The sequence below is a fragment of the Erithacus rubecula genome (assembly GCF_903797595.1).
Source record: "Erithacus rubecula genome assembly, chromosome: 2".
In the NCBI taxonomy this organism is placed as follows: Eukaryota; Metazoa; Chordata; class Aves; order Passeriformes; family Muscicapidae; genus Erithacus; species Erithacus rubecula.
The window spans coordinates 73,212,441-73,235,146 of NC_136685.1; the positions used below are offsets into that span (position 1 = coordinate 73,212,441).

The window sequence follows — 22,706 nt, forward strand, 5'->3', positions numbered from 1 at the left end:
AAACACAAGAGAAGACTCAAATTACTATACAGCTCCATAGCCACAAATCCCTCTATACGGAGGTACAGAAAAAAAGCCAATCTGCCTACACACAATACATCAAACTCCCTGAGCAAAGCAGTCAAATCTCTCTAATCCCTTTTATTCAGGGCCTGAAAACCTTATCTGGTGCATCATCCTGCTACGTACAATCCACCTGAGCTTTTGCTTACTATAGAGAAGAAAAACATACACAAAACCCACATAAATTAATGCAAGAATATCTCAAAATTATAGAAAACCACACTGATAGTACTACTGTCACAAGCAGAAGTTGCTCCTGTAATAAGAAAAAAACAGCTGTTAACATTAAGACAAATGAGACCCAGCTGTCACTGTTGCAGGTTTGTAAAAGCTGACACTAAGCTGCGCAGTTACACCTTGCTTCCACAAACACTACAGCAAACTTCAAGGAAGGGGACAGACAATTCCTGCTAAGAGCAGATCTGGAATTTCCCGATTTCTTCTCATCCTGTCAGAGCATGCCACAGCACAAGGAACACCAGAAACAAAAAGGCAAAGTCCTCTCTGCTAAAGGCTTTCACCTGTATTACAGTTCCACATCTTAATCCAACAGCTGCTTTCAGGGACCTGCTCCAGCCAGCATCAGAGTGCCACCAACACTGGGACTACAAAAGGGGACAGAAAAGCTTCTTCACTATCACTTCACTTGCTGAGGAGCCACAGACCAGGCGTTGCTCTTCTCTCTGAGCCAGCTATAAGACAGTGATAACTATCAGGTCTGGGTTCAAGAACTAAACAGGTTCTTGAGAAGAAACTGTAAAAAAATCTCAGACATGAAGAAGCAGCAAAGAGTATCAAGCAGGACTAATGTTTCGACTAAGGTGCTGTACTTATTTCAAGCTTATAGTCAAACAGCCTTCACTGCAAGAACCAGATATAGTTTTAAGTTATATGCCAAATAAAAAGCTTTTAAGCAATTAGACACAGATTTTTCCCAACATTAACCTTAATTTTGAAAGTGGATCAAAGATAAAATCCTATTTAAATCATATGGCACTTTTTTATCTCTCTAATGAAGATGACAATTAAGATATATAAAGTTTATACCTTATTTGAGGGCATTCATGCTTTCAGCTATTAGAAAAATAAGCCTTGTTTTTTTCTAAATTAAGCATTAACCCCAAGATACTTAATCAAGTATCAAACTGTTTCCAAGCATCCCATTATGGAGCAAGAAAACACAAAGTAAGTTGTAAAAATCATCTAACAAACTTCTTGAATCAGAAGAAAATAAGCAAATTTTGAAAGTAATTTTATTTGGACAACAAATAAAGCAGTCATGTCTTATTTATCCTGAACATAAGAGTAACTTTATAAAAATACTCATATAAAATTAAAAATTTAATGTTACTAATAAAAGCACTCTTTCAAGATTTGTCCTTCCAAACTCTTTAACCTTCTCTGTCATTAGGGCTGACTGATAAGCCACCAGCTGTTTTTTTTCTTCTCAGTGCTACAATGCATTCTCTTCCTTTTTAAGGCTAGTATATTCAAGCAACAAACAGCAGGACTTTAGCCAGCTGCTAGAATGTCACAAATCTATATATTTAGCTCCCATCTCATTTACTGCCATCCCTCAGTGTCAACCATTTAATGTCCCTCTTGCTCCAGCCTCCTGACATTCCTCACTGAGCTGACAACACTGCGGGCTGGATCAGCAGACAGAAGCTACAAGAACACCCAACAACAAAGCTGAGACCTTATCAGTTACCAGAGACAGAAGCCAGCCTTGTCAAACACTCTCAGGCAAAAAGAATTCTGGGTCTTGCTTCCCTCCCACCACTTCTGGACTCAGCTTTACTGGTTAGAAATGGTACAGCTGTCTGCATAAATATTACCTTTAGGTCTTTATGAAATAGCAATTTGTTCTTTTAGCATGTTTAATTAGCAACTTTGTTCTTCTAATAAGGCAAAACCTCCTCCTGTTTGTACACTATTTGCTTTGCCTCTGCTTTCTCAATACTTTTTGTACATTATAATATAATCTAAAGTCACATTTTCTTTCCATTTAATATTGTTTTTAACATTAACCCTTTTCCTCATGTCACAAGCTTAAAGAGAATCTTAATTGGGTAGTTTCAATTCCACTTCAAATAGCTAAAATAATATCCCTCAGAAAGACTTTTTTATGCTACATATTCTGTTCATATAGAAATACTAATCTAATTACTGTCGTATTTTGGAAATAATTGGATTTTAAATTGCTTAGAATTATCAACATAAGTGAGAAAGCTGTAAAGATAGACAAATTAACAATTTCATGGTTTTAAAATGGGAATCTCTGTTATCATTAGATTCCCATTTGCAATTATTTAAAGGCCCACAGAACAGTTTGGTAGTTCCCTCCTTTAAGTGGTCATAAAAACCTTTAAACAGTAATTGAAAGATTGTTAACAGAAACTCTCTCAGGAAATCAGATCCTGGAACAATCTAATAGCAGGCATGCTTAAGCAAGATAGTGAATAATCTGTTTCATCCTATTCAGTAAGATGAGGTTTTCAGAGCAGTGACAAGACATCAGTTCCAATAACACGAGGAGATGAGTAAAAATTGTTCAATTCCATGCTCTACTTGGGAATTGTGACACATTTATCTAGAGAATTAACAAGTTTGCTGTGTGTAAATCAGTCTCCAAACCTAACTGTGGATCCAGCAGTGCCCTCTAAGCCTCACAGTTTACATCATTAAACTCATATTCCAATAACAAAGGATCCTCAGGATATACAGTCCAACAACTAATTTCCATAATAATACCTTTTAATTAGATATGACTACATATGACATTACCCAAGGCACTTAAAGTTGGCAATTTAGCTGCAGACTGCTTCCATTTCTCAGTAATTAGAAGTGAGAAAGATATATTTAAGTTAGAGCACCACTGCAGATAGTGATACTAGAGTTAAAAACACTAGGCAGAAATGGAATTCTTGTACTTAAGAGACATGATTGTCTTTTTTTAATTTACCAGATAAATGCATTCGCTTTTCCTCCTTTCAAAAAGAAAAACTGACTTTGTAGAAACAGGCTTTGAGGTTATATTCAAGTTTATGCAAAGAGCTGCTCAGTACCCACTACATTTTATTTTATTAGGTACTGGAACTTAACACAAAGTTCTTCAACCCTTTAAGGCAACAGTTTGTATGATGAATTATTCAGTCTTTTATATTTCTAAGTCACAAAAGTGTATTTATTTGCCACGTTGAAAGATGGGAAGGGAGGAAATACAGAAACTGCACACTTCCAAATCAGAAGACCTCAACGCAGTACTATATAAATAGCAATTACTATTTTTTCCTCCATAATAGCACTCTTTCATAAGCAAAGTTAAAAATAAAGCAGTAAAGCATCTCACCGAGCAACTAAACCCCATGATGAAGATACACAGTATTGTTTTGTGGATAAAGATAGGCCTTACCAATTAGAGCTGTGATGAAAGTTTCCATATTCAAGCAAGGTATTTTGGGGGAAAAAAAGTATTTTAACAAGCTTATGAAGTGAGTGAGAAAGTAAGGTGTTTAACATTCCTAAACATAAACATGCTTTTTATTCATGTGACTGATTTTAATTGCTTAATTTAGCTGACTAAATTGTAATTTATAATCAGAACCAATATTAGATAATTTTTGCTTTGCTCCTTTAACTTTTACACACATTGGAGAATTTGTAACACAACTGCAAATCTCATTCACATACTACGAGCTCGACAGTGAAACAAACTGAATTTTATGAATTCATAATAAGAATCAGAATTCTTACTTCACTTAAGACAAATCAAATTCTGAAATACCTATTTCTATCCTTAAATATATTGAAAATACTTTGAGTATTTCACAAACAGAACTACAAAACTCCACCTTCTAAATAAATTTTACGCTTAGCCATAGCTTTGTACACAGTATATACCACTTCACATTCATTAGAAATTTATTTACCAAACTAGGTGCTGAATTTCATGCCATGAAAATATTGAAACACATCAGAGAAAGTAATTTTAAACTGCTTTATCAAAACAAAAGCAATCCCCCTTCCAAAATTTAGAACAAAACCCAGTAGGATTATCTAACTGGCACCATTTCTCATTCTATTACAGATTCTACTATAGATATATTTCAATCAAGTGTAAAAGAAAGTAAGATTAGATACTCTCAATGCCTATTTCCTGTTGTACAAGTATTTCTTCTAACAAAGGAAATAATAGATTTCTCAGTGTTGACCATAGTGGAAAATTAATAATTCCATTCACCTTCTGGAAACATTGTTACAAAAATTCTTCTCTATATATTTACAACTATCATAATCAGTAAACTTGTAAAATTCAGACTTAAATCTGCAGCACAGGTCAGAAACAAAGAAGACAGCTCAAAGTATAGCCCTCAATACTTCATTTACTGTTTTAAGGTCTAATCTGCCTTGTCTGGTCTAAAGGCCTTCTGCTAAAAGCTCTAAGTCAATCTTAAGTCTAGTCTATGTTCTAACTGTAAGGAGGTACTACATAAAAAGACAAAGAAAACACCTGAAACACCTTGAAAAGTCCACCTTTTTGAGAGTATTGAAGGATGCAAGTCCCACCACATAAGCACTACAGTTATGTGCTTCAGCCAGCACCAAGCCCTAAGAGCAGCAGTACCACAACAGACCAGCAATATGATAACAGTAGCACCTCTGGATATTGAATCATATTGAGTCTATTATCCAAAATATCTACTAAAAGAGCAACTTACCAACAATTGCTACATTCAGGCTTCACTTCTAACTAACTTGAGCCTTTCACTCTGGGATTTTGAAGTAAGGAGATGGGTACTACCACTTCTTACAGCTCTGCAATGACCAACATCACTGCAGACACTGCAGCAAAAGAGGAACTCCTCATATTTGTCACAGGAGAAATAGCAAAAGAAAAAGTTATAGCATAAGGCTTTAAGATGCACTTCAGGTTTACATGTCAGCCTACCTGTCTGAGTGACTTAGGATTTAGAGATAAATATGTTCCTGCCCTGTCTATATTACAAAGCCAGAGCTTCAGGTCTCTCTCTCTCTTGCTTTAGCTTGCCCATCAGCTGGCTCACAGAAGAAACTGAAGTCCTGCACAAAGACTCAAAGGCTATTGTGTACAATTTTTCCAGTCTTAAGGGCAACATCTGCAATTGGAGAAGTAAAAAAGATATGCAAAATAATATTGTGGATAGAATAATTTGAAAAAACCTAATGAGACTGAAGCTCAAGATGCACTATTTGAGTATTTCTGTTGAATGACATCAACTCTGCTTTACTTTTAATGCAAGTGACATTCATTTTTTAAGAAATGGTAATCAAATTGTCAAGTAAATTCAAATTACAAAACTTGAGCAATTAGATTAAATATTATGACCCAGACATTTAAGATTTTGATTTGAATAATATATTCATTATCATCAGTACTTAAATACATTAGCAATATAACAACGGGTCATTTCCAGATGGAACAGCAATACAGAGATATCTATTTAATGAACCATTCACAGGGGAAAAAAATCTGGTAAACTGCTACATATTTAAAACAACGTCAAATCACAATTTAATTGATAATTTTCCCAGAACAATCAGTCCCTGTATCACTGACCACAGGGCTGCACCTTCAGTGCCCTCTGACACCACAGATCATAATGTTAGCAAGTAGAATGAACTTGAATTTTTGGGTCAGTATGCTCTGAGTGTTTATAAGCCACAAAGCTGAGAGATATTGATCAGACTTACATCAGTACGCTAAAGAGACAGAAACTTTCTGAAAAAGCATTAATCAACCTAAGCAACAAAAGTATTGGGTGGATGAATGTACATGATTAGGACAGTGCATTAGCTTTCCTGAAGAGAGGAAGTGCTACCATATAATAAGAGACAACTGAGTGCAAATAATGTGTAAAAAGTAACTGGCTGTACATCAAGCAAAATTCTTTTTCTTAAAGTACTGAGTGTATTGGAAAGAAAAAGAATTCACTCATTTTTGAAATAGTGCAGCAAATTTCAAAAGGAACCAGTGCCTTCACAAAATTCACTACGCTTAAGGAGAAAATAAACATATAAAAGCTTAGAACTGTGAATTAATATGATCCCAAAGTTACTCAAATCAAACAACAGTTCCAGCTAGTGTTCTTACTAGAATTAAAAAATAGCAGAGACTAATTTCTTAAATTGAGTAGATCCATACTACAACTGATGAATATCTATTAGCTGTAGAAACCCTGAATCTCCTATGCAGATACCTATTGACATAAATTTTGTATTTTGATTTAAATCCAGCATACCAAACCAAGGCAGGTAGACAACCGTTCTCAAGCAGTGAAACAAAACATGGAAAAAGAAAACGCCTAAAAGGAAAGTTTATTCCGGAAGCTGGATTTGTGTACAATCTTCCTCTCAAGAAGACTCGTACATAAGACGACAAAGTAACCAACACCAATGAGACACACAGCAAAACAACTCTGTTCTTTTAAAATATGGAACAAATTCAGATCTGAAATTAATTCCATAGATGCAGCATTACACTGAAAATTTTTCCTTGACAAGTCACGTACACTTGAAATGTATTAATAACTTCAGAAATAGCACAACCTCAAAACAGCACAACTATTTAAAAAAACTCAACCATGTTGCTCAAAAGGCAACTTTTTTTTGTTGTTTAATTAATACCTCCAAGGTTTGTGGGCATAGTTACTCTAGTAACAAATAACAGACCTTTTTACGATTGAGAGCATGTAAATCCATTTTTACCTAGCATATGCTTTAGGACAGACACAAAGAAAAGCCAGTATTCTGACTGGAACTCAAAACTACATTAAGTAGCAATTCTAGATGGGTCTTGGTGCCATCTTATCCTGGCAAAACACAGAGCAAACACAATTGGCTGAGACTTGCATTTCACTGACCTACCCATATGAAGTTACCAAATTCCTGCTGTCCTCTGCCTGGAAAGCATCGACTTACTTTTGCAAGGGCAACTCCATAAAAATCTGACTATACAGACAGTAATACCAAAACTTACAGAGCTACTGAAAAAGAAGAACTATCTTTTATATATATATATATATATATATATATATATATATATATATAATATATATATATAAAGCTCACTGGTCACTGCAGGGGGAAGGGTATTATATATAGTTATATACATATATATATATGTATTATATATAATTGCCAGGTGAAGTTTCTGGGGAAAGTACTACAGCTCAGTGCTGCAATTCTCCTTTTGTCAACTGATCAGAGGGGAAAAAAACACAATTGTCAATAAAGGGTTTTTGTCTCTATTTCCTCTTTTCCTGAAACATTCTGCTTCTTAAATTCCATTTCCTCCAGGAGTCTGTTGCCACTCCAAAGCAGAAGGAAGATCTGTTCCTGACTTTGACTAACAAAGTACAGTTGTTAAGGATTTTGATCTCTAAACAGTAATTTGTAAATTCACCTAAGTGTTTTAAACACAAACTCTATTTTGCTCTGTTAAGTATTGTTTCAGCACTTACTGGAGGGACATTAATTCACAAAAAACAACTGATAAATTCAGCAGGTGTGCCCAAGCATGCCTCACCTCACAACAGCAAGCAAAAATATCATGCTGAAGCATTTCCTCACATCTGTATAAAAGCCTCTTTCCTAAAATAAACATTTCAGAGAACAAAACCCCAATGTAAAAGAAAATGAGTATGCCACAAATATCTGCCTCACAGCTGACCTTTCATTATTTGTATTTGCACCCAGCACTCCTAGACTTAAGTTGTGCAAGAGCTACTATACCAAGTAAAAGTTGTGAGGAAAAACAGTTCAGCAAAGGCAAGCACAAGCTGACACCAGAGAGTTGTAGAACATAACCAACTGAAACCATGCACCCAAATATTTCTGTAGTCCATGAAAGAAACATATGCACATGAAGTGCAGAATTCAAAATACAAGAGTGTAGGAAGAAGACAGCTCTGATCAAATACATTGCCCACTGAAAGCCTGACTCTGCACAGAAAATGAGATGAGCTGTAATGAAAGGCACCAGAGGAACAAAACCAATCATGATGGATGTTGTCTGCTACACCTAATTCAAAAAGTTCTGCTGGACACTTCCTTTGCAACCTCAAATTTTATAATTTCCAGAGTTAAACATTTTTAATAAAATTAACTTATTAGAATAATTTTAATTATTTCATGCACAGAGAAGTAACAGGTATCTTCAAACTAGCTATTCAGACTAATTTTCTAGACTACCATTTTCCTTTATCACTTGGCTTCTCCATATACACACAGTCCTCTTCATTCATGGTGAAGAGAGGCACTCAAATGTCTATCACTGGCCGGTCATGTCAGATTAGGGGATTCCTACCCTTACAAGTTGGACCTGTATACTGATTAAAAAAGAAAAAAATTCCACTGCTTGATGTAGGGAGCGTCACATATATGCTGGACATGGCATGTATATCAACATGTATATAAAATTAGGAGTATAATATAATTATGCTAATTTGCAGTTACTAATACAAGCATCAACATAAAAACATGATGTCCTAAAAAATATGTTCAGCTTTCCAAGCACTACCAAATACAACTCATTTCTCCTCTCAGATTTCCTAATTTGCTTTGAAAAATATTAAGGGATAATGGCCAAGGCAAATGCCACTTCCTAAGCCCTTACTTGTCTTACTTCCACCCTACCTTTCTTCTCTTTTTATTTACACACACAGGAAGACCACAGGATCTGCAAACTGCAAAATTAGTAAGAATAAAATTGGAAGAACAACATTAACAGATAAATTACAAGGTGCTCATCTAACTTAATTGCACAAAATTCTTGAAGAGTTTAAGAGGGAAAAAATAATGGAGATATGGACCAAGTTAATTGGTACTGCTGAGCCTGCAAGATTACTGTAAGGGACTAAAGGACAGTATTTTTAATCCCAATATATTGGAATATACTGTCTTCCATCCTTTTGTCTCCAAATACAAACATGCACTTGAGATTTGACCATCTTATGATAATAAATAAAATCATGACAACATATAAAAAAGTGATTCAAATGGTCAGTAATAGGAGGATATCTAATAAAACATTAGATAGAAAGAGTAAAAAAAATATTCATACAGATATTAAGTCATGTCTCCATTTTATGGAGATAACCCTACTAAGACTGAAAATTAGTAATCAAATGACTTCAGTTATTTCATAAACATCTGTACTTTCATCAGGAGCTGAACATTTTCCAAATCTTCCTTCAGCCCTGCCATTATTCTGTATCCCAAGTTTATGAACAGAGACCAGTTATATTCTCTCTTTCCTTCAAATTGCAAGGGTAAACAAGACCAAGTCTTTTAGCCTCCTTCCCTGTTTACCACTAGGGAATGAAAAGCTTAAGTAAAAGAATCAGAACAATAAACAAATAAAGATGTTATCATTTTCCTAATCCGTATTAGAGATGCTATTAAACTCTGATATTACAAATTGAAAAAGGATTTAAACACTTTGTCAGTAAGTTCCCCATAGTAAAATGAGTCCCTGTGTTCATTGTTGTGTTGTACTAATTAAACAGTTTTAACTAAAATGGTCAGAAAGTACGCACAAGCTGTTTATCACTGCTGGCCTTTGAGCTTCAGTATACTCAAAGGACATGCTACTGCAGATGCGATAATTACTGAGTTCTTACATTTTTACTGAAGAGGCACAGAAGAGTTCCAACAGAGAATTTCACTTTAATCAGAGATAACAGGCTACTTATTAATAATAAAGCCATGATTAGAATAGAAAAAACATTTATTCAGTTCAACATTTGTAGGTACTAATTCCAAAAACTGTTAAATGGATATCAGGCAGAAAGTTTAGTCTCAGCTCTTTAGGGAAATTTCAGAAAATTAATCATTTATCTGAAGCATAAGAAATGCTAAAGACTATTAACTATTCACCCACAAACAATAGCCTATCCTCCATTCTTCTGCTTCTTAAGAGCTCAACGATTTGTCTGACATCTTTTCTTCTTACTTTTTAAAATTCTGATGGAAGTTATTTCTCCATTAATTGGAAATGCCTTCAGACTGTAACACCAAAGACTTACATGAGTACAAATATTGCACTGCAGAGAAGTCACTTTTAACTTAAGGGCAAAATATGGGCAATTAATGGAATTTCAATTCTTGGGGGCCTTGGGTGCACATGTTTTCTCCCAAGTTTCAGGACCACATATACATGGTTCAGAAAAGCTAAGTATCTAAAATCTCAGTTTTAATAATAAACTTATATAAAGATTAAACACCTTTCAAGGGTGCTAGACAAAAACAACACAAATAGACCCAACTGCATAACAACAACTTCCTACAAAAAAAAGGTGCCACAAGGAGATCATCCCAACAGTGACACAATTTATCACACTGTGACTACATTATGGAAAAATTCTCCTTATTAATACAACACACCAAAATTCATTCTTGCTTAGCAAGATTTTGGCATATCTTCCACCTATTAGTACAAAAGCAGAAATTCAGACACTGCAGAGTAAGAATTTAAAAACTACAGGCTGTTTCAGTCAATTTTTTGGCAAGTTGAACCTTCCTTTAACAGTGGCCTTGAAATAAATATTAGATTAAAAATGCTCAATATGCACTGGTATAAAAAAAAAATTAGGAGCCTTCAGGGGATTTTATATATTTATTTTAGCTTTTACATTATATTCCTTACTTTGTGTGGATAACCAAAGGATAGTAAAACAGTAATATCAAAGTGATGCAGGCTATGAAAATTTACTGTTTCATCTTTTGTGTATGTTTATATATACACATATATAAAGTATGTTTGTTTAAACTTATGGTAGACCACTATTTTTATGCCTCACAAGTAACTGAGGATTCTGTGCACAAAATGACACTATAGTACCATCCATTATTCACTACAGTCAACTAGTCAATATGCTCAAAATAATAAGCCAAAAATATTTACCACAACAAAAGTTTATTAGAAAATCCTAATATTTTGTTGATTATTTTATTTTTTGTATTTATTTCACTAAAAATATTATTAAATTTACATCAGAAAACCAGTTTCTGGTCACTCTTCTCTGACCAACTTCAAGTTTATGTAACTGTATATCTTTGTAGTGTATACAAGATTGTCAGTTGGAAGAAAATTATGGCAATTGAAAGACTCAATTAGATTTGTCTGAAAAAATTACTCTCATAGTCTATACAGCATGTCTTTCCTATATCTGGTAACAATTAAATTAACTGTTGAATATGAGTAAGAAATTTTCCATACCATTATGGAAATTCTCACAAGTAACAATTGTATCTTTACACACAAGTTTACCTTTACTGGTGAAACTAATATTTAGGAGTGAAATTTACACTTATTTTTTTTAACAAGCTGGAATCACTGTACTCCAGACCCTCTGAATACTGTGCTAGCCTGAATTCAAAGCAGGCTACTTAATTTCTAAATTGCAGAATGATTTTAGAACTGACCTACATACCAAAGCACAATTTTTTATTTGCATGTAGTGGCATATTCCAGTTGATTAACCAATTATTGAGGCTGTGCAGATCCCATTCCAAGCAGCCATGAATAAATACAGGAGCACACAGCTCCCCAGTGAAGCTCGAACTGCCAGGTCCCACCACAGCAGCAGCAGCTTTACATTTTCTAGCACACACTTCATCTCACAAGAACCAACAGCCTTTTTTACTCCAGGTCACATGCACACAAATCACAAGCTCCTCCAACTTCTGAATGCCTAAGAATTTATTAAAATGAATTAGTGACCACTTCAAGCCGTTCTTCTCAAAGCAAACAAAGAGCTAGCAGTAGCTAGTGAAATCATTACTTTGCAATGTAACTAGTGAAATTCTTTCCTGCAGATTTACACTATATTTGATAATTAACTAGCAGTGAAGAGCTAAGCTACCAAACCCCTGGTTTCTAGAACAGCAGCTTAATAGTTAAGGGAAATCCAATCCAACATCTTTGTCTTATTCATAATCCTCCTACAGCAGGCATCAAGTTCTGTAAAAACTGCAACAAATAACTAAGGCAACTCTTCACAAAGAATACATTGTCAAGTTATGAAACCAAGATTTCAGTAACTAAAGGCTTTTGTTTTAAAATCTAAAATTTTTTAAACTTCAAAAAACTTCTAAACCTTTAAAAAACTTTTAAAAGTTTAAATGTTTTTAAAAGCCACTAAGCAATATAATTCTAAGATATATGGAGGTATTAAATCCAAAGTTACTTATATGGCTTTGTGTAACAATTGCAAAGGACAATTTCTCTCAAAAATCTATAATTCTGAGGAGTTTCAAAAGAACTAACGTTTTTGGTATAGGGACATGTATGCATGTATACATGAGTATATATATATATATATATATATACACACACATACATATATTTAATTTGGAAGAAAAATGCAATACAAGGGGAGAAAGCTGTCCTTAGTGCCAGTAAAAATTCCCTGAACTCTTTCCCCAGTACAGGTACTTTAACCCCAAAGCAAAACAAGCACATGAAAACTTGAAAAGGGAGAAAGGATTTGTCTAAGTATTCTGTTCATAATAAGGACTTGCAGTTAATTTTCTTAATGGAGCATGGCACAGTGAGGTTTATTTAGAGGCCTGTATGTTCTAAGCAGCATTGAAATTATAAAACTCCACTTGGAGAGCTTAATTAAAGAAAAGCCACAGAACATACAAGTGTTACCTCAATTTTTGCTGCTCTGTACTCTCTTCCACTTTTCATCACTTTAATGTGCAAATCCCTACTTGGACCCTGCACTCCTCTACTGCAACAGAACCTGTATATTCTATTAGGGAAGAATAACGCAGTTTCTTATTTTGTCACTGATAAATGAAAATGGTTAGGGTAGCTGGGGTATATTTTGAAAGGACTGTTTTTCCCAATTAGTTTTTAGAAACACTTCAGATCAGATGAACTCAAAACAGTTCTAGTTAAATGAAACCATTCTCCTTCAGAAGGTAAGTGTACAATGGAACTGAACACCCCATGGAGAGCACAATATTGACAGGCAAGCAAAGAGTTTTGCTTAAGCAGGGTGGGGAAAGGGGAGAGGACAGGACAACCAGCCCTGAGATAAAGACACTTGGATAAGCAACAGAACTGGTTACACAGGTATGGGACAAACAGTAATTGAGACTAAGTACAGTCTCCAGAAGGTCTCTAAAGGGCTCCTAAGCATTCTGCAGCTTTTAGAAATACACCAGGAGGAAAAAACACCATCCCAAGAACTATTTTCATCCTAAAATTCATTTCACGAGTGTTTCAGGACAGACAATACCGAATGAACAAGATAATTAAGTTCTTACATCTATGGTTTAGTAATCCACACTAATAGTTGGGTATTTAACACAACCTCCTTCCGCTCACACCCACTGCAAACCAAGCAAAGTGGAACATACACTGATTACCTAGTATCCAAAGCAACTCAGCGTGATCCAAGGGTAGCAACACATTAAATTTACACTTAAAGACAACCACAAGGATCAAGAAAATAATTTAGGGACTAAAAAGGTATACTTACATCTGGATATTCTTTTACAGGCACATATAGTTTCTCTTGTAACTGTACAATAGGTCCCACAGCATCTGGTAATTCTGCACTTCTCTTCTCCGTACTACCATTTAATGTGTCGTTATACATGTCTTTCCGTACTCTGCTAATTTCTGTGGGGGGAAAAACGTATATTAGGCATTAAAAACAGTAACAGATTATAATCTAACACGACAGTCTTCTCTATTATTTCCCAAATCTTAATGCCATTTTCTTCCTCTTCTCATAAACATTATAGTAGCTGAAAAATCTGTTTTGGCCTGCTTTTCTTTCCTTCTGTTTTGTATGGGGGTTTTCATTGGCTTAGTTCTTTTTTTAAAAATTGCAGCACCCATTCTTGAATGTCTTTCATGTCTGTAAATTTGCTGCCTACTCATCCTGTTTATGGAATTCAGCTATTGAAGTAAAAATTATCTACATCTCCTCAGAACACTTACAAGATTGCTCACATCATTTACAAGGGGTATAAAAACATTTCTTTTATTTTTTTTTTAATAATAAAGCAGCTAGAAAGAAAAAAAAAAAAAGTAGAAATCTGTACCTAACGTAAAAAACAGGAAAATGCACCTATACAGTACTTTTTTTAGTTCTGGGATTAACTATAGCACTTGGAAATTAAATAGAGCATCTTTCAGCAATGGAAAATAAGACAACTTAATGGTATAGTTCATGAGCACATGGTATGACAACAAACTGGTAGATACTGTTCTACTGACTACCTCCAAAGACATAACAAAAATAACAAAGTCAAGTGTGGTACAGAGATCTATAGGCAAGCTCTCTGTGCACCCAGAAGCCTGACTACTTCATTTCAAAGTAATGAAGAACTCCTTAACTGCACTAGGGAATGTCAAGGGTGAATTTTTAAGTACTGTTTCTACCATTTGCATCTGTGTTACTCACACTTTGCAGTATTTCTGTGGAAGATGGTTATAAACAAGGTAGTGAAAAATGGGTAATTTGATTCAAATCTACATTAGTGTCACTAAGCTGTAATAGTCTGAGAATGAACACAAAGCTTTCTTTTGTTTAACCAAAAAAGACATGTAATAAGAAGTTACATTTTACTTCTAGATCTGTTAAATGTGGTATTTAAATTGCTGCTATAAAAATCAGAAATTCCACCTTTCATAATTTATGGAGTCCCAAATAGTGTAAAAATGTTCTCAATGAGCTTATTTTAGCATCACTGAAGAATTACTTATAATGACTGTATTAACTAAGTTTCAAACCAAAAACTAACATTTCAACAGGATTGTTCCCAAAGCATTAAGACTTATAATAGCATGGACTGTAAACAAAATCAGCTATTAGTAATTTGAGTCTTTTACTTCGACTTGCAACAACTGCTTTCAAAACCTTCAGAATTAAACATGACACTGAAAACAGAAATCTTATGTTTTCATTTAAAGACAGGAAACTCCAGCAGCAGACAAGATATTAATATAACCTCTGTTTCATAATCAGTTTCTTCTCTGGCAAATGATTAATAGCTGAGATTTCACTGCCTGAAAAGCTGCAGGGTTGGGGAGAGCATCAGAAAGGAGACATCTCTGAAAGGCATGTTCAGAAACAAGTTGTTTCTCTGTTGGGAACTGACACAGTCATGGGTACTGTATCATGATTTGGTAGTTAACACCTGTTTACAAAGGAAAACAAATTTTGTCACCATATAATCATAGCTGAAGGAAAAAATCCTCATCTTCTTCTACACAGACAATTTTGGCAATGTACACAAATTCCTCAGAACTACAAGCAGTATTTATACTTCAGTATATAAAGAAATTCTTTAGCACATCTCTTGGAACAAATACTACTATATTTTGGCACATGTTGCTCCCCTTTCATTCTCTTCAGATTTTCCATTAATTTACACACACTGAAAGAAGCTAGGCAATCTGCAGAAGTACAGAAGCCTAAGTAGCAACAAGGTCATTTTTATTTATAGTTGGCAGCTACTGAGTAGCTGCATCAAAACTTTCCCTTTAAAATGTATGTTCTGTACAGAATATAATCACTAACATTGGATATCACAGTCTTCACAGGAGAAAACAAACATTTATTTTAATCTTTCCTTTGCAAATAATCCTATGCCACATTCATGACACTTGAAGAGCCAAACATTCAGAAATGAGAGCTGGCTTGAGGATGACCCTTCAATTTTGGCTTGTGTGAAACTTAAGCTAACACACTTCAAACTTTATGGAGAATGAAGACATCTACCAAATCAGTGGAGTAGAAAACTCCACTACAGGACCAGACACATGAACTTTAGTTTTCTCTGCATGTGTAAGTTTGTATTTTCTCTCTTTACATTCAAACCAGCAGTAATGGTAACAAACATCAGGACGGTTTGGTCAACTACAGCAGTCGGCAGCATCACTTGCAAGGGCTACCATTTCTTCTGCTTCTTGGCATTTTACTTTCTCTATTGTCTTAGACACTTTCTCCAAGCAAGTTTCTTCTTTTCTCAGAAGAAACATTCAGAAGCAACAGATGAAATACCAGACATGTGTTCCCAGTTTCCTTTAACTGCTGATCCTGTCTCCAAACTCCCCTTCTGTGCAACACATTATCTATGACACTCTCTTTCCACTTTTCTTAAATTTGACAGAACTGAAGGACTGTTGCTTAAATGATGAAACAGACCAAATCTCTAGTTCACCCATGGTCTCACACCCCTAACTACAGATGGACTACAACCTATCTTCCTTCCCAAGGTGTTAGCACAGCTGACCACAAGCATTCTCTCAAATGCACAACTCGTGGAGTATTCTGCTTGATATACGATATACCTCTTGGATTTTTTCAGATTCTGCTGAATCCTTCTACACATCTGGCAAGATTACTTTTTTTTTTATGAGCAGTTTTCTCACCTACTTGCCTCTTGTTTAATCACACCTCTGGTGCCTCAACAAGACTCCACACAAAGTATTGAATTTTGATGACATAACCTTTCCTTTTATGGTCTCCATTACATCCAATTCAAGATTCCAGTCTCCTGAGCATCTTGCAACTTTGCCACTCACTTTAGGCAGTTATGGGTATTGACAGAATTATGTGGTCCTGTACTTTCAGCACCTCCCTCAAGTTTACCAGGAGTTAATAAGGTTTCAGAAAGCATCACCAGCAACAAGTTAGAGGAGATAAAAGCTCTGCTCTCTCAAGTATTTAATGAAATACATTAAAATACCTAAAAATCTGAGGAGCAGTGCTAAAGTAGAAGTTCAAATCCTCCAAGTACCTTTTTATTTTTTGGCAGAATCTTTAGAAAGAAAAAAAAAAAAAAAAAAAAAACGAAGTCAAGTAAATATTTTATTTAGGTTTTTTTCACATTTCTTACACACTACCAAACAGGTCTTCCCTTGCCAAAAGCTTCTTTGGTATGTCTCTCATGAAATCACACTTTACAAGTTCATTTGTAAAGCTTCATCTCCTTCGCATTTACAATTCTTTACAGATTCTTCCCTCTCACAGAAAGCCAACTGTTTAAAAAATAAGGTAAGCTTTACTTTCAAAGTGAACATCTAAGTACAATTCTAGGTACTTTACCTTAATGCTGTGGAGGTAATTACGTTGTATAACACTCTAGGGATTTTAAAAGAGTGTTAATAAGAAGAAATACTTAATTATAATAGTAGATATGACTGAAAAAAAAAAAAAAAAAAAGAAAAAAGGCAGACAGCAGCTTCCCCATATCTCTGAAGTCTGTGAGTTCTGCCAATGCATTAATTGGTTTCTGAAAGGATATAAGTATCCGTCTCTACTGTAGGTAAAAACAGAAACTCAAAGAATTTCAAAACCTCCAGGATTCACCTTTAACAGTACCCTAGTCTATACGCTCTAAGTAATAAATTTAGCAGTAAATGACAAATTTGTCTTGCTCACAGCAGGGTAGTGGAGAAATAAATTTAAAAGAAAAGACAAACTGGTTTCAGTATCTTTATCTTGTTCCACCTTCATACAGCATGACCTAGTGAGCCATGGTAGCAACGACGTGCATTCTGGTCCAGAGGATGTTTTTCTTCCTCTGTCCCTGAAACTATGCAAGTAACAATCTTTTGTTTCCTTCAGCCACAGAGCATATTTTTTAATCTAATACCTTTCTAAGATATGTTTTGAAGCATGATATACTGTTTCTACTGCTTACATCCTTCTACAGATATGTACTGTTTTGCTTTCTTCATTAAACTGAAAGTATTCTTCCCCCTTGAATGTGTAAAGGACAGTGTTCATGTGAGTGTTTGTCATCACACTAAACACCATCAAGAAGTTACTCATTTTCAGCTGTCAATTATTCCTTCAGAGGAAGTAAGACTCTGCACATGTGTTTAAGACTGGTGGGTTGCAATGCAAAATGGGTTTGCATAAACCATTCTGCAACAATATTCAAAGTAGGAAATCACTGAAAAGATTCAAATCTGACCTGTCCTACCACTTTGCAAACCACTTTCATCACCAGTGGCCACGGATTTACTATTTCACACCATGAAAGCTTCTTCTAAAATAAAGTTTTATTTTTTTGGAAGAGGACCAGATTTACTGCTTTTAACTTGATGCATTTCTCACTGTAGTTTAAGCTAGAACTAAGAATTTGAAGAACTGAAACAAATCTTCTGATATTCCAATTTAGCTACATCCATTTAAATAGAGTTAAACTGATACCACTCTCAGCTTCTAAGACCATATTAAGTCATCAACACACACAGAATTTCATTTCTGAAACTAACAGAAGAGCACCTTAACTATCATTCACTGTTTTTACAATGCACAGCAAGTGGGAGTGGAACAATCCAATAGTCAAAATCAGCAAGAGATAAAGAATTAATCAAAGCACTCCTACCACCAGCAGGCATGCTTCCTTAACCAAGAGAAGCACCAGGCTTCCAAAGGTTCTCAAGTACAAGCTAGTTTCCAGATGAAAAACTGATAAAGTTTGGAGAAAATGTTTGAAGTTAAAAGTTTAACAGTTATGGTAAAAAAAAACAGTTATGCTCAATAGCTAAAAATCTACATGGTACTTGAATCTCACTGATGCATAGAACACCAGTTTCCATTTTCTACTTTCTCAGAGAAATCAAGTTATGCCAAAAATATCGACACCAGATTTTTTACATGCAGCGTAAGTTTACGTATTTTGACAGGTAAAAATATTTTTTATAATTTTTTTCTTAGACTATGACACTATACTGAAGCACAAATAGCACCTTGAATATGTCCACAGCTTTTTGCAAAAAACTGAAAAATTCTAGTAACTGCCTATCAGAGACCCCTTTAGTGAGTCCACCCAAATGCACATGATTAGCATGCACTGCATTGAGGGAGCAAGTGAGGAACTAACTGAATCAAGTACCTTCCCATTCTTTATTACTATGCAGTGCAATTTTTTTAATGCAACAGAATGTGTGCAGTAAGTTAATATTTTTACAAAGTGTTTTTTCTTGCACACAACTGCTGCTAGATCATCACTTCAGGCATTTTGGAGTTACTTTGAAGCAACAATTTATTTTTTTTCCAATTTTTTTGCAACGAGGTAAGTCCCTAAACTAGAATATAACGTTATAGACACTAATATAATAGACATAAAATCACCACTTTGTAGGATCTAAATCCACTGAACACAGATCCACAATTTATACAAGCAGGCAATCAATTTCATGTGCCATTAAATCATTGCCCATTAATTTGACCACTGCATCTAGATACCAGTTAGTTTTATATAATAAAATGTGTCAAACAGCATCCAACAACATCGCAAAAAATATGGAAAATATAATTAATAATGAAGAGAAAAAAGCAGAAAAAGTAGGCAACTGTTATATTCTGCATATTTTAAATCTCTGAAGACCAGTGATTTATAATCTCTCTTGAAATTGTTCTGAAGACTAACAGAGCATGTACTCAAACTACAACATGAGCAGCATGCTGAGTTCATCCCCTGCACAAAAAGAATCTTGTTGACACAGCATATCAAATTGAAATACATTTATTGCAAAAAAATTAAAAGAAAAACCAAATTGACATCACACGATTTATGCATTCGATGAATAGACACTTAGTCTCTCAGAGGAAGTTAAAAAGTACATCGAAGTATTCAATGCCACCCCTGAGAATATGACACATAAGTCATGCAGAAGTACCACAGAGAAAAAAAAAAATATAGGAAAAAAAAAAAAAAAAAAAATAAAGTGTTTGCATTTCAAATTTCAGTTCATCTTTCAATGCTTGGGAAAACTATAGGTTCTTCTCTTTTGCCCCTCAGAGCCCAATCTAGCAGTACACTTTCGATGATTAAACTGTCAGTCCAATGATAAGTGGGCAGCACTCTCAGCAATTTGTCAGCACTCTTGGTGTCAAAATTCTGTCATTTCTTTCTACAAGAAGAGCCTGCAAAACTCCTTCTTTTGTGGGCAGTTGTAAGGTTTGTATCAAACTGACTTCAAAACCAAATAGAGCATACTCATCTGTTCTCTTTGTATAAACGTCAACAGAAAGCTTTAAAGTGCTTTATTATTGGTGGAACATTGCAACTCATGTGTTTTCTAATCTAGCAGCTTTAGTATGCTTACTTGGCAAAGAAATAGCTGGTTTTATTCATCACAATTTTCAGAGTCTTCACTGTTAACACCAGTGCTGTTTACTACTACTGCTGATGCAGCAGAAATAGCAATGCTAGCAAAAAAACAAGTCATTTTTAATATTGTGCCACATGGATTTGTACCCCACATGCATCATTGGTACATGATCTAAAATGCTGGCAAGCATCTACACTCCCCACACCTGATATTAAAGCAGTGAAATGCCTGGGCATCAAGGCAAACAAGATTCATAGCATGTGTCCTTCAGAAAACACACAGGGTTAAACAAAATCGACTTAGGATCAAGCAAAGCTGATAAAACAAGTCTACTTTTGATAAATTTTCATGTATCAGCAATTTGGTCTAAAGCATGACACTGAACTCGGACATAATAAACTGGCAAATTTAAAACAGTCATGCATTTGTTTCCACTTACTAAAACTTGCATTTATGTTATTTAACATTAGGTTATGTCATAAAGGCCAGAGTACATCTGAAAAAGTCCATCAATCCTGCATTACAGCTGCCAGTGGCAATCTGCAAGTGATTAAAAAATATAATATAAAGATGATTAAGCACAGCCTCCTCATTTTCTTGGTATGCTCCAAGAAAAGCTGTACATTTGAGATTAAGTTCTTGTATTTGTCTCATCACACCCCAGCACTATGCTCCAAAAACCTAAATATCTTTAACACAAAAATGAGTTTATAACTTCCCAAGAGGATACTTTAAAGAACTTTTCAGCAGTCTACTTGGCATACTCAACTAACACAATACAGCAACTGTCGTACACTATCCATCCACACCCAAATGAGCAGCACTGGAAAATGGAAAGTTTCTTGAGATGAGTAATTAGCTGATAAAAAGAAAACTGCAAAACTAAAGTCCATCAGCACAGCACGACTGCTGAAGCAGATTAGGTGCCTCATATTTGCATAAAACTGAACAACCATCCTCTCAAAAATCTACTTTAGCTCCCTTGAGCAACAAGTTGCCCCTAAATACTTACAGAATAATATAATTAATTAGGTTAGAAAAGCCCTCTGAGATCCAGTCTAATCTGTGACCAAACACACCAGCTAGACCACAGCATTAAATGCCATGTCCAGTCTTTCCTTAAATTGTGTCCTCTTGTCCTGTCTCTGCTTGCCTGAGAGAAGGGGCTGGCCCCACCTGGCTACACCCTCCTTTCTGCAGAGCACAACAAGGTCTCCTGAGCCTCCTTTTCTCCAGGCTAAACACCCCAGCTGCTCCTCCTCTGGAGGACTTGTGCTCCTGACCCTTCCCCAGCTCTGCTGCCCTCTGGACTCACTCCAGCTCCTCCAGTTCTTCCTTAGTTACCAATAGCACAGCTGAATGCACACCAAGCTCCTAGAGCTACTCACAGTTCTTGTCTGTTTGTTTTTCTTTCCATACCCAGCAGCATAAACCAAATGTTTGTCAGGTAACCATAATTATAAACAACTTGAATATCTTAGATGTGGGAAATCTGCACTAATACTACTCTGTGTGAACTACAAATCACCAGGAAGATTAAAGAAAGGAGCCATCCATTCTCTGATATTTCAACAACGGTGTTACCTGGCACACTTTAAAAATACACTTTAAAAACTTTAAAAACATCAGCTTGACAGTATCAGCTCAGACAGAACTTGTACATTTTTAGTTCCTCAGGTGGGAATTTTCTTACAAGAAATACGTTAGCTCAGTTTATTGTCTTTTTTTTGAAATTGATCTTTGTGAGCAATGTAGATTGACGGGTCTGCAATGAACCTTCTCTACCCACACACAATCCCATGCTCCCTTCACACAGAATCAATTGCTGTCCACTTTCCACAGGAATCTTCTGCACATGAAATAAAGTGCATTTAATGGGAAGCTCTCCAGTAAAGCCAGAAGAACATTCTCTCAAAATGTGTATGGAGCACTTCAGAACAGAACAGAACAGCCTGATTAATATCAAAATCACCTGGATATCAACACTGAAATCCCATGCTATGCAATTCTGCCAATAAATGCAAGAAGTGCATAAATGTACAATACACTATTTTATAACCTTTTAAATAGACCAAATTAATTTAAACAAATATGTGGCACAGATCCTTCTAAATAATAAGTTTTGAAGTTTATTATAAAATAAAAATTACAACTGAGTTACCTAAATTTTAGGACCACTTATTCTTAGAACTGAGAAGTAAAAACTACTAAAACCCCCCACTTGAAAACTAAACAGCAGCACCATTCCTTTCCTATATTTAAAGGTGCACCTTAAGACTCACCAATTTCAAAGAGCAACCTAGTGCACATGCAGAGTTATTTTCTCAGTCTTTGGGAACTATCCACAATGATCCTCCACAGTCAGCAATTACAAGAAAGCATTCCATTGGTTAATGCACTCTTTGTCTTTTGTATGAAAGGAGTGAGGGATATTTTTTTTTTTTTTTTTTTTTACTTCCATGGCCACCCAAAAATAATTACCTATTCACTAATACAGTCATGT

At 35.1% G+C, this 22,706-nt stretch overlaps 1 protein-coding gene across 12 annotated transcripts in view; it reads right to left on the reverse strand.

Moving 5' to 3' along the window:
• QKI (QKI, KH domain containing RNA binding) overlaps nt 1–22,706 on the reverse strand; it is a 151,601-nt gene that overhangs the window by 100,587 nt on the left and 28,308 nt on the right. For all 12 annotated transcript variants that reach the window (XR_013777820.1, XM_079333477.1, XM_079333476.1 and 9 more), the window contains exon 2: nt 13,599–13,741. Coding sequence is in view for 11 of the 12 variants with exons in the window: in XM_079333477.1 (XP_079189603.1) it covers nt 13,599–13,741 (143 nt within the window). In the remaining variant the exon portion in view is untranslated. The remainder of the gene's footprint in view (nt 1–13,598; nt 13,742–22,706) is intronic.